General features: G+C 41.4%; 1 protein-coding gene across 1 annotated transcript in view; it reads right to left on the reverse strand.

Moving 5' to 3' along the window:
- Positions 1-13,364, reverse strand: part of LOC121534880 (ecto-NOX disulfide-thiol exchanger 2) — a 454,166-nt gene that overhangs the window by 83,320 nt on the left and 357,482 nt on the right. Inside the window, exons 8-9 of the mRNA XM_041841491.2 lie at positions 9,659-9,765; positions 6,854-6,959 (exon numbers count right to left, since the gene is read on the reverse strand). Coding sequence (XP_041697425.1) covers positions 6,854-6,959; positions 9,659-9,765 — 213 coding nt within the window. The remainder of the gene's footprint in view (positions 1-6,853; positions 6,960-9,658; positions 9,766-13,364) is intronic.

Consider the following 13,364-nt stretch of genomic DNA (forward strand, 5'->3'; position numbering starts at 1 on the left):
CGATTGTTGCACCTGGGAGCCAGACCCACCCACTGGGGAGCCAGACCCAGCCAATCAGAATGAGTTTTTCCCCACAAAAGGGCTTTATTACAGACAGAAATACTCCTCAGTTTCAACAGACCGTGTGGCTGGTCTCAGATGATCCCGCAGGTGAAGAAGCCAGATGTGGAGGTCCTGGTTACACGTGGTCTGCGGTTGTGAGGCCGGTTAGATGTACTGCCAAATTCCCTAAAACGACGTTGGAGGCGGCTTATGGTAGAGAAATGAACATTAAATTCTCTGGCTACAGCTCTGGTGGACATTCCTGCAGTCAGCATGCCAATTGCACGCTCCCTCAACTTGAGACATATGTGGCATTGTGTTGTGTGACAAAACTGTACATTTTAGAGCGGCAATTTATTGTCCCCAGCACAAGCTGCACCTGTGTAATGATCATGCTGTTTAATGAGGTTATTGATATGTCACACCTGTCAGGTGGATTATCTTACCAAAGGAGAAATGCTCACTAACAGGGATGTAAACAAATTTGTGTGCAAAATATGAGAGAAATAAGCTTTTTTTGCCTATGAAAATTTCTGGGATCTTTTATTTCAGCTCATGAAACATGGGACCAATACTTTACATGTTACGTTTATTTATTTTCAGTATAATTTAACAGTTCCATTTCACGTCATGCTGTTCATATAAATTATTTATTATTATTTGCTGGTTTCTCGCAGGAAAAGGTAGTGGTTTTGGCGGGAAATATGGTAGATCTCAGTAACCCGGTTCCCGCTATTCAACACTAATACCCATTGTTGCATACCAATTGCTGTTTGAATAAATATTGATAATAATTGCGCACCAAAAACGAACGTGACCAGCACATTTTTTTTTTCCACTGGCACCCTAGCGACCAATAAAAAATTGGTGTCGCACTGCCAAGTCAAAGGGTCGCAAAATGTTAGTGTTTTGGTTGCAGTTTTGAGCCTTGTGAGAGAGTTTGTCTGAGGAGACGTGTGGAATGTAATGAGAGGGTGTGTCTGAGGGGAAGTGTGTGATGTAATGAGAGGGTGTGTGGAGGGGACTATGGTACAAAATTACGATATTATGTTTTAATACTGATTAAGTGATGGCTAAGTGATAAAACCAACAGCCACATTCCATTCTATGATTAGTGGTGCACGTGAGGGAGATGTCTCCGGTCAGACTGAGCCTGCATTTCATAGACTGAATTGGTGTCTGTGTGTGTAAGGTACCACGGATGAGATCTGTTATAAATAGCTGATAAGAAGAACCTTGTCTAGGGGGCCAAACCCTGGTTTCTATACAATGAGAACAGTCTCATTATTGCAATTCTTAATCGATAATAAAGATTGATTGTTTAAAGAAATCCAAAAGTCTCTCTCTTTTGATTAGAATACTTCCACGACAATTTGGCGACGAGGATGGGATGATAATCTTCATTTTGCTGATTATTCCCGGGGAAATCCAGGTTAACCGTGCACGGGAGTTGCATTAGATGCAGCTGGGAAAGCCACACTCCACTAGATGGCGCAGATCAGATCCCCGCCTGGCTGGGAGCGTCAGCGGAATGGATACGTCATTCCGAACAGAGACAGATAAATAGAGAGAGACTGGACACACCTACTCATTCAAGTTATTTTTTAATTTTTTTTTTTACTATTTTCTACATTGTAGAATAATAGTGAAGACATCAAAACTATGAAATAACACATATGGAATCATGAAGTAACCAAAAAAGTGTTAAACAAATCAATAAAAATAAAGAAAAACCCTTGAATGAGTAGGTGTGTCCAAAATTTTGACTGGTACTGTATAACGTCATAAATCTTAGGTACTCACATCAACCACTCCATGTGCGTTTTCAACAACTCTCCCTCGCCACAAAGCAGCTCTGCAAACATACTCCCAACGGAACCCAAAAACGTTGGTTTCCTGGACGCTGCCCGGCAGGTCATGGGAATACTGCGCCACATGTATCCTCAACGGTTCTCTAGCCTCCCACAAACTATAGACTTTCCGCTACTTTCTAAAATAACATCCTGCACTTAATAATACCTCGTAATATTACTATGATACGGAACCCAAAAATAACGTTATATATCTAAACTTATTATCCAAATCTAAATCAGCTTAATAACACATTTCTATATATTATTGTCCAGATTTTAATCTTATTATGCAATTATTCGTTCAGTAGTCTTCAGGCTTCGTGTCCTAAGAGTTCAGTTTTCCTTCCCCTTTCCTCACAGACATTATTTTAATATTTTTCTTCAACTGAAAAAGTCGGTGTCTTTTCTTGTCTATCTTACTACGACATTCTCCCATTCTTGCTCAAGTTCATTTACAATCATTCAATTTATTTAATTATTTGTATTTTAACAATGTTGTTCACACCTATTTTAACGTCTTACTTAAATCCTATCTACTTCCTGCAATGGAAAAAATGCACTTCACTTAATCACCAGCCTACCTGATTTTACACATACTACCATTCAAATGTTTGGACACACCTACTCATTCAAGGGTTTTTCTTCATCTTTCCTATTTTTTACATTGTAGAATAATAGTGAAGACATCTACTATAGGACACCAATAATGAGAAGAGACTTGCTTGGGCCAAGAAACGCGAGCAATTGACATTAGACTGGTGGAAATATGTCTAAATTTGAGTCCAAATTTGAGATTTTTCGTTCCAACCGCCGTGACTTTGTGAGTGAAAAGATGATCTCCGCATGTGTATTTCCCACCGTAAAGCATGGAGGAGGAGGTGTTATGGTGTGGGGATGCTTTGCTGGTGACACTGTCTGTGATTTATTCAGAATTCAAGGCATACTTAACCAGCATGGGTACCACAGCATTCTGCAGTGATACGCCAACCCATCTGGTTTGGGCTTAGTGGGACTATCTTTTGTTTTTCAACAGGACAATGACCCAACATACCTCCAGGCTGTGTAAGGGCTATTTTACCAAGAAGGAGAGTGATGGAGTGCTGTATCAGATGACCTGGCCTCCACAATCCCCTGACCTCAACCCAATTGAGATGGTTTGGGATGAGTCAGACCGCAGAGTGAAGGAAAAGCAGCCAACAAGTGCTCAGCATATGTGGGAACTCCTGCAAGACTGTTGGAAAAGCATTCCAGCTGAAGCTGGTTGAGAGAATGCCAAGAGTGTGCAAAGCTGTCATCAAGGCAAAGGGTGGCAATTTGAAGAATCTCAAATATGAATATATTTTGATTTGTTTAACACTTTTTTGGTTAGTACATTATTCCATATGTGTTACTTCATAGTTTTGATGTCTTCACTATTATTCTACAGAAAAACCCTGGAATGAGAAGGTGTGTCCAAACTCTTGACTGGTACTGTATATACAGTGGGGAAAAAAAGTATTTAGTCAGCCACCAATTGTGCAAGTTCTCCCACTTAAAAAGATGAGAGAGGCCTGTAATTTTCATCATAGGTACACGTCAACTATGACAGACAAAATGAGGAAAAAAAATCCAGAAAATCACATTATAGGATTTTTAATGAATTTATTTGCAAATTATGGTGGAAAATAAGTATTTGGTCACCTACAAACAAGCAAGATTTCTGGCTCTCACAGACCTGTAACTTCTTCTTTAAGAGGCTCCTCTGTCCTCCACTCGTTACCTGTATTAATGGCACCTGTTTGAACTTGTTATCAGTATAAAAGACACATGTCCACAACCTCAAACAGTCACTCTCCAAACTCCACTACGGCCAAGACCAAACAGCTGTCAAAGGACACCAGAAACACAATTGTAGACCTGCACCAGGCTGGGAAGACTGAATCTGCATTAGGTAAGCAGCTTGGTTTGAAGAAATCAACTGTGGGAGCAATTATTAGGAAATGGAAGACATACAAGACCACTGATAATCTCCCTCGATCTGGGGCTCCACGCAAGATCTCACCCCGTGGGGTCAAAATGATCACAAGAATGGTGAGCAAAAATCCCAGAACCACACGGGGGGACCTAGTGAATGACCTGCAGAGAGCTGGGACCGAAGTGACAAAGCCTACCATCAGTAACACACTACGCCGCCAGGGACACAAATCCTGCAGTGCCAGACGTGTCCCCCTGCTTAAGCCAGTACATGTCCAGGCCCGTCTGAAGTTTGCTAGAGTGCATTTGGATGATCCAGAAGAGGATTGGGAGAATGTCAGATGAAACCAAAATATATTTTTGGTAAAAACTCAACTCGTCGTGTTTGGAGGACAAAGAATGCTGAGTTGCATCCAAAGAACACCATACCTACTGTGAAGCATGGGGGTGGAAACATCATGCTTTGGGGCTGTTTTTCTGCAAAGGGACCAGGACGACTAATCTGTGTAAAGGAAAGAATGAATGGGGCCATGTATCGTGAGATTTTGAGTGAAAACCTCCTTCCATCAGCAAGGGCATTGAAGATGAAACGTGGCTGGGTCTTTCAGCATGACAATGATCCCAAACACACCGCCCGGGCAACGAAGGAGAGGCTTCGTAAAAAGCATTTCAAGGTCCTGGAGTGGCCTAGCCAGTCTCCAGATCTCAACCCCATAGAAAATCTTTGGAGGGAGTTGAAAGTCTGTGTTGCCCAGCGACAGCCCCAAAACATCACTGCTCTAGAGGAGATCTGCATGGAGGAATGGGCCAAAATACCAGCAACAGTGTGTGAAAACCTTGTGAAGACTTACAGAAAACGTTTGACCTGTGTCATTGCCAACAAAGGGTATATAACAAAGTATTGAGAAACTTTTGTTATTGACCAAATACTTATTTTCCACCATAATTTGCAAATAAATTAATAAAAAATCCTACAATGTGATTTTCTGGATTTTTTTTTCTCATTTTGTCTGTTATAGTTGACGTGTACCTATGATGAAAATTACAGGCCTCTCTCATCTTTTTAAGTGGGAGAACTTGCACAATTGGTGGCTGACTAAATACTTTTTTTCTCCACTGTATATATATACACACACAGTGCATTAGGAAAGTATTCAGACCCCTTGACTTTTTAAACAAATATATATTTTAAAAAACCCCGGAAATATCACATTTACATAAGTATTCAGACCCTTTACTCAGGACTTTGTTGAAGCACCTTTTGCAGCGATTACAGCCTTGAGTCTTCTTGGGTATGAAAAATGTATGCACTCACTAAACTGTAAGTCGCTCTGGATAAGAGTGTCTGATAAATGACAAAAATGTAAAATGTATGACAACACAAGCTTGGCACACCTGTATTTGGGGAGTTTCTCCCATTCTTCTCTGCAGATCCTCTCAAGCTCTGTCAGGTTGGATGGGGAGTGTCGCTGCAAAGGTATTTTCAGGTCTCTCCAGAGATGTTCCATCGGGTTCAAGTCCGAGCTCTGGCTGGGCCACTCAAGGACATTCAGAGCCTTGTCCCAAAGCCAATCCTGCATTGTCTTGGCTGTGTGCTTAGGGTCATTGTCCTGTTGGAAGGTGAAACCTCGCCCCAGTCTGAGGTCCTGAGAGCTCTGGAGCAGGTTTTCATTAAGGATCTCTCTGTACTTTGCCGTTCATCTTTCCCTCGATCCTGACTAGTCTCCCAGTCCCTGCCGCTGAAAAAGCCCCACAGCATGATGCTGCCACCACCATGCTTCACCGTAGGGATGGTGCCAGGTTTCCTCCAGACGTGACACTTCGCATTCAGGCCAAAGAGTCCTTCAGGTGCCTTTTGGCAAACTCCAAGCTGGCTGTCATGTGCCTTTTACTGAGGAGTGGCTTCCATCTGGCCACTCTACCATAAAGGCCTTATTGGTGGAGTGCTGCAGAGATGGTTGTCCATCTGGAAGGTTCTCCCATCACCACAGAGGAAGTCTGGAGCTCTGTCAGAGTGTCCACCGGGTTCTTGGTCACCTCCCTGACCAAGGCCCTTCTCCCCTGATTGCTCAGTTTGGCCGGGCGGCCAGCTCTAGGAAAAGTCTTGGTGATTCCAAACTTCTTCCATTTAAGAATGATGGAGTCCACTGTGTTCTTGGAGACCTTCAATGCTGCACACATTTTTTGGTACCCTTCCCCAGATCTGTGCCTCGACACAATCCTGTCTCAGAGCGCTACGGACAATTCCTTCGACCTCATGGCTTGGTTTTTGCTCTGTCATGCATTGTCAACTGTGGGACCTTAAATAGACAGGTGTGTGCCTTTCCAAATCATGTCCACTCATTTGAATTTACCGCAGGTGGACTCCAATCAAGTTGTAGAAAAATCTCAAGGATGTTCAATTTCGAGTTTCATAGCAAAGGGTCTGAATACTTATGTAGATACGATATTTCTGTTTTTAATTTTTAATACATTTGCAAACATTTCTAAGAACTTGTTTTCTCTTCATCATTATGGGGTATTGTGTGTAGATTGAAGAGGGAAAATAATTATTTAATCAATTTTAGAATAAGTCTAACGTATTATTGATTGACATCATATCTCAACTCGGAACATCTATTGCCTGCAGTAGCTACCAACTAGAGCGTTAGAGTGTCTACCAACTGTGTGCAATCTCTCTCATAAACACAAACTGGAGAAGCCCATTATACTGTCTCTGCATGGTATCCTCTCCAACTTAATTTGTCCATTTAGAGAGTGAATGAGCTGGTGACTGTTTCCTTTCTAAAGTTCCGACTCCATTCACATTGTGTGTGTATGTTCACACTGAGGCTGGAGAGGAATTCAAAAAACACCTCATTACCAACACTGAGATATAGAGCTGAGCCACATATATATTTTTTTAACTGGAGAGAAAACACAGCAACCATATCCAAAAAGTGTGTATGTTGTCAGTGTCCTTCCTGTCAGGAGCGTGTGTGGATGTGTAGTGTGTGTGTGTGTACCTGATTCGTCATGGTCGTGTGTATCCTCCATGTCATCGTCAGACATCTCCATTTCCTCCTCTCGTCTGATCCCCATCAGCTCTTCATTCTGCATATTTCTGATCTCCTGGAGGGAAAGAAAACAACATAACAAAACAGGATTATGACTGAATGTTCCTCATGAACACACTCCTGAGTAGCCTGGCTGGATTAAGCCTTTCTTTGGCACTCACTTACACACTGCTTGAAGGAAAGCTGTTCCTAGACCTGTACCAAGCACACTTAACAAATTAAGTTGTATAAATACAAAATATCTGACATTGGGGTTAAAATCTCATTGATCAACATCTCAACTAAATATTGCCCACATTTCCATGTTGAAATGACATGGTGCGCCCAGTGGCTCAGGTTTACTGTTCTGTTCCACACACATACACGCACGCACACAGCATCGAAAGACATTGACTTTCAAGCCAATATAAATAAACTCCCTGAAAATAAGAGAGAGGGAATAGAGCTCTAATATTCCTCTAATGACTATATCTCAGAGGGACTCAATGTCTGACAACATCAGTAGAACAATAGAAGATTGGCCCTGGTGACGACAGTAATTATGTCCAGTAAAACAATGGCCCTGGTGACGACAGAGATGTCCATTGACAGTAGGATATGGCAGGGTAAACCTGCGTCATTAACATTGAAATGTGTAGTCATTTAGCAGACAGTCTTATCCAGAGTGACTTACAGGAGCAATTAGGGTTAAGTGTCTTGCTCAAGGGCACATCGACAGATTTTCACCTAGTCGGCTCGGGTATTCGGACCAGCGACCTTTCGGTTACTGGCCAAATGCGCTTAACAGCTAGGCTACCTGCCGCACCTAAGCCATTTACTCTTACAACAGAAGGTGATGCATGTGTGTTAAGAGCTCAGTTTTAGGTATCAGCATTAGCATGTTTATGATTCTGTAGGGAATAGGGTTGCTGGATCACAATAACTGAATATTCACATCCAACAGTATAGTGTTAATATGTATCTAAACACTCAGAGGTAGTTCCAGTTCTCAGTATGAGTTGTTAACTCTCCAGAGTTCTATTCCCGGTGTCATTAGCATTTGCATAGCTCTGCAGGGGATTGTACTGTATTATTGTACTGTAATGTAACTGTGCTTTTCATATGTGAATATTCAAACAGTTTAGAGTTGCATGTTTCAATTCCATGTTGTGAAAAATAAAAGCTGTCAGTCTCTTTTAGTAAGGAGTGATATCAGGGGTCTATACACACACACTGCAATACATGCATGCACACGCACACGCACACACACACACACAGTTTAGATTGTCTGTAACAAATGGCTTGAATAGGGAACACATTCAAATTCTCCTCACTTTACAGAACACCTAATCACTGTCACAGGCAAACTGCATGAAGAGTTTGTAATGAATCTGTTCCACTAGCTTATAATCTATCTCCTGCACTAGGCGACACACCATCTCCAGCATGTGATCCATGGTGACTGTGTCAGTGTTGCTGTGCTGTGAGACAGAGGTTAGGCTGTTAATTACACACAACATATGCTGTTTACACACTGACGCCATCAGAGATTTCTACCCAGATCAAACTTAACCGTTTGGGCCTAAAATAACAGCAGTGCCACAGCAGTGGAACACCCTCCATTAAAGAGATGGTCTGAACAGGCAACACATTAAAATTCTCCTAATTTTACAGAATACCTACTCACTCTCACAGGCAAACTGAAGTAATTAATGTGGCGTTTGTCAGATGGAAAATAACTAACAAAATACAGAGAACAAATCTTGTCAGGTTTCATTAGTTAATATCCCTTTAATTCATTAATTCATTAACCCATGTATCTCAAGATGGATGACCTCAATTTTGCACTGAACAGAATATTGGTTATTTGCTTACTATTTGACAAAAGCACAGTCAGTAATGAGAGAGTGAGCTTAGAGTGGTGTGTTGTGTTATGTGCATACAGTAGATACTGGACCACGGTACTCTAGTTGAGTTAAAGGGTGAGTCTACAGTTACCTGTTCCTGGCAGTGAGACTGAGCACTCACTGGGCTGGACTCCCTTCAGAGGAGAAAGGGGTGAGTAGCCTGGACCTGGGCCTGACCAGAGCTCCTACTCTGGGACTCAACTAAATAGAGAGCCTGGGTGTAGCCTAGCATTCAGCCTAGCGCTTAGGCCAGTGTTTATTAAATTGATAGTAAAATAATACACTTGGAAAGTGAATTGCGTGGATTGTAAACACAACTGGAGATACATCATCATTTTTGGAGACATGTTATTGACCCTGTAGCTAGTAAAAGAATATAGGGGCGGTTGCTAACATTATATAACTTTGGCTAGCTAACTAACTTGGATAAATGTGGGCAAAATTAATTCACTATTTACAGCTAGTTAGCTACCGCACCTCTCTTTGATAGCAAATGTGTGCTGGATTGAAAACTGGTAGGTTTAAATGGTAATGGCACTAATGTTTGCATTTTGACATTTGTGACGTAGCCACTTTCCAAGCATACAGGGCATTAGGCCAGCTCCTAGGCCATAGTGTTTGTAAGGCTAGCTCTAGCATTTACCTTACTCCTTAGGCTAGTACAAGCTAAGACTTAGGCTAGTGTTGAGCCTAATTCTGAAGTTGGTGTTTGCTTTAATACCCTTAAGACAACACCATAAACTCAAGTAGTTCAAGTAGTTGAAGGGAGGGAGTGAGGATGCTCACATAAACAACAAAGTCATATTTAGACTATACTTCACAAAATTAATAGAAGATGTGAATAATTGTGAAAAAGTAAAGTACCAACCTCTGCTTGCTTGCGCCACACGTCCAGGTTCTTGCGTTGAGCTTTGGAGAAATGGTCCCATGCCTTTTGTTTGGAAGCAGCGTGGAATACAGACACAATCTGCTCAACTGTGGCGGGGGATGCAGGGGCCAGTTACAGTCCATAGAGAGAGAGGACAGGTGGGAAGGAGCAGAGTAGTGAGAAAGTGGAATCAGGTAGGAAGGCACTTAATTGTATATATTTTTTGCTCTATTGTAAAGTACGTTTTGGGTCCGTATCTAGAGCGGAGAGGTCCGCTGAGGTGGGGTGACGTGGAGAAGGACCCGTCCTAAAACTGAAAGCTACAGGAGGACCAGACGGCTACCAACACTCACACACACCCCTGCCCTGACCATGGCCTCGCACTAACCCTATCCTCCTTCTCTGCTCTCCTCCACAGGGATATAAACTCTCAGTAGAGACTAACAGTAGATAGTGACAGTAGATAGAATGGATTCTTTAAAGAGAAATAGGGAGGCCTTCTAATGAAGGAATCAAAGTAGAGAGAGAGAGAGAGGAGAGAGAGAGAGAGAGAGAGAGGTGATGGAGAGATGGGAGAGCAGCTTTGATTCGAGGATGAGAGGGAGCAGGAGGGCTGCTGGGAGACACGTGTCTGTTTATCAATCCATTAAATATAATAATAATAATAATAATAATAATAATAGTAATAATAATAATATATGCCTTTAATCCAACGCGATTTAGTCATGTGTGCATACATTATACGTGCGGGTGGTCCCTGGAATCAAACCCACTAATCCTGCCGTTGCAAGCGGCATGCTCTACCAACAGCTAGGGTTAGTCTTAATAACAACCATCCATTGACTAATTATTGGAACGTGTGTGTGTGTGTGTTTTATTATCACTCACCTGTTGATGTCAATGCAGCATCCACACAAACATAGATCATCGGTCAGACAATACTTATACCAATGTGATATGGTCCCATATCAATGGCAAGGGCTGTACAATAACTCACAACATACAATATATAAAAACGTGACACTGTGAAGCCCAAAGAGAAGGCATGAAGACTTCCCCAGTGTCACTGCAGCTGAAGATGGGAAACTCCATCACTCTGAGGCACTATGCTCCTATGGTGTGATACAATGCATCTCTCTATTGTTGTGTATGGGGACAGGCCATGTTGAGGGACTCTCTTTTTGTCAAAGGGTCTTAATGAACCCAGAGGGGAGTCAATAGGGCCACTAGAGTTGGCAGGCCTTGGCAGGGAGGGAGGTAGAGAGGGAAGAAAGGGTGAAGTGAGAGGAGTGTGTCTAGATCAATAGCGGCTTCTCAGAATCCTTTAATTTGATGGAGGAGATTGATGGGGAAGGCAGGGGAGAGCAAAGTGTACAAGGTTGTGGCCTCACCTTTTATGGGTGTGTGTGACTCAGAGAGAAAGCTGTTGGATAAGTGTATGTTCTTTGTTATAATGTGTAGAACTACAGCTAGGGCTATGTGTGTGAAGATGCCAGCATTTCTAACTGAGGCCTTTCACTTTCTGTGAGGCAGGAAAATCTCCTAGATGAAATATGCAGCGGCATGTTGACTGAGTGACTTCCACCAAATATGGACGCAGATCAAAATCCAGCTGTGAAATGATTGTCATCTATAAAGATCATCCTGAGTGAAATACGAAGCAGGGCATTGTGGGTAATAAATAATTCTGCAGCTAATGGATATCATTTAACTGAGAGGAGATTTCAGTTCAAATGGCACCATATTCCCTATGCAGGGCACTACTTTTGACCAGAACCAATAGGTATAGTATAGTGCACTATAAAGGGAATTGGGTGCCATTTGGAATGCATCCTCGGTTTGAATAACCTGCTTGAGAGCAGGAAGGAACATTGTTAAGGGCTTTTTCTAATGGTACCATTCAATACAAGGTGACAGCTACCAATGCCAAATGGAGGAATGTGTGATATTGCATTATATTGCATTTGGAAACAGAATGGATTCTAAACTGCAGCTGTGAGAAAGCCTGGTAAATATGAATGTAGCTTTTGTTTACGTAATGACAGTGTGAACTTGTCTCCCGGGACCCCAAACTCTGTGTTGACATTTGTATGGGTGGAACCCACAGAGAGAAAAAAAAAACGAATGAATAGAAATAAGTGTTTGTATGGATTATTGTGATGGAGGAGAGTGGCCTTTTAAAGAGGGAGGTAGGTAGAGAGGGAGGGAGGGAGAGAGAGAGAGAGACCCACCTTGCTCTAGCCATGTGGTGCGTCTCAATATCCATACTAATACACTACCCAATGGGCACAAACTGGTTGAATCAACGTTGTTTCAACGTAATTTGTCAACGTATTGTGACGTGGACTCTACGTGAAAAATACATTGGATGAAATTTCAGATAAAGGATTATCTCATCATAGTAACCAAATTTCAACATAGACAAACCTTGTATAAAATATGTTGAATTTGTACCTTTAAAACAACATCAAACCTTAAACGTTATTTCCACTATCAGAATAAAAACTATAGGCTGGGCAGCACCTCCTACTGGATAATTGATCTATCTACAGCTACACTTTGGTCTCCCATCCAGGGTTTTAACTAAGCCCAGCCCTGTTTAGTTATGATATTTGTCACTGACTATTACCAATGTGCTGTTTGTCTACAAATTAATAACTGATATGTTGGATACACGTCTCCATCTCAACCAAAAATCTAAGTTAAAGAATAGGACTAAATCAAATAGAAGTTTATCTAAAGTGCATTTTTGATTTGATTTTGTCCAATTCTTTAACTTAGATTTTTGGTTGAGATGGAGATATCAATTATTAATTTGTAAACAAACTGGAATTAAACCCAGACTAAGTCAATGGCACAGTGCCTTCAGAAAGTATTAACAACCCTTGACTTTTTCCACATTTTGTTGTGTTACAGCCTGAATTTAAAATTGATTAAATTGAGATGTTGTGTCACTGGCCTACACACAATACCTCATAAGGTCAAATTGGAATTATGTTTTTCCAAACTTTTCCAAAATTAAAATGAAAAGCTGAAATGCCTTGAGTCAATAAGTATTCAACTCTTTTGTTATGGCAAGCCTAAATAAGTTCAGGAGTAAACAAGTCACATAAAAAATTGCATGGACTCTGTGTGCAATAATATTGTTTAACATTATTTTTTAATGACTACCTCATCTCTGTACCCCACACATACAATTATCTGTAAGGTCCCTCAGTCGAGCAGTGAATTTCAAACCCAGATTCAACTACAAAGACCAGAGATGTTTTGCAATGCCTCGCAAAGAGGGGCACCTATTGGTAGATGGGTAAAAAAAAAGCAGACATTGAATATCCCTTTGAGCATGGTGAAGTTATTAATTACACTTTGGATGGTGTATCAATACATCCAGTCTCTACAAAGTTACAGGCGTCCGTCTGTTGCCGGAGAGAAAGGAAACCACTCAGGGATTTAACCATAAGACCAATAGTGACTTTAAAACAGTTACAGAGTTGAATGGCTGTGATAGGAGAAAACTGAGGATGGGATCAACAACATTGTAGTTACTCCACAATACTAACCTAAATGTTTGCAATAAGGCACTAAAGTCAAACTGCAAAAAATGTGGCAAAGAAATTCACTTTATGTCCCAAATACAAAGCATTATGTTTGGGACAAATCCAAAACAACACATCACTGAGTACCACTCTTCATATTTTCAAGCATG

This window comes from Coregonus clupeaformis, chromosome 2 (assembly GCF_020615455.1).
Source record: "Coregonus clupeaformis isolate EN_2021a chromosome 2, ASM2061545v1, whole genome shotgun sequence".
Lineage (NCBI taxonomy): Eukaryota > Metazoa > Chordata > Actinopteri > Salmoniformes > Salmonidae > Coregonus > Coregonus clupeaformis.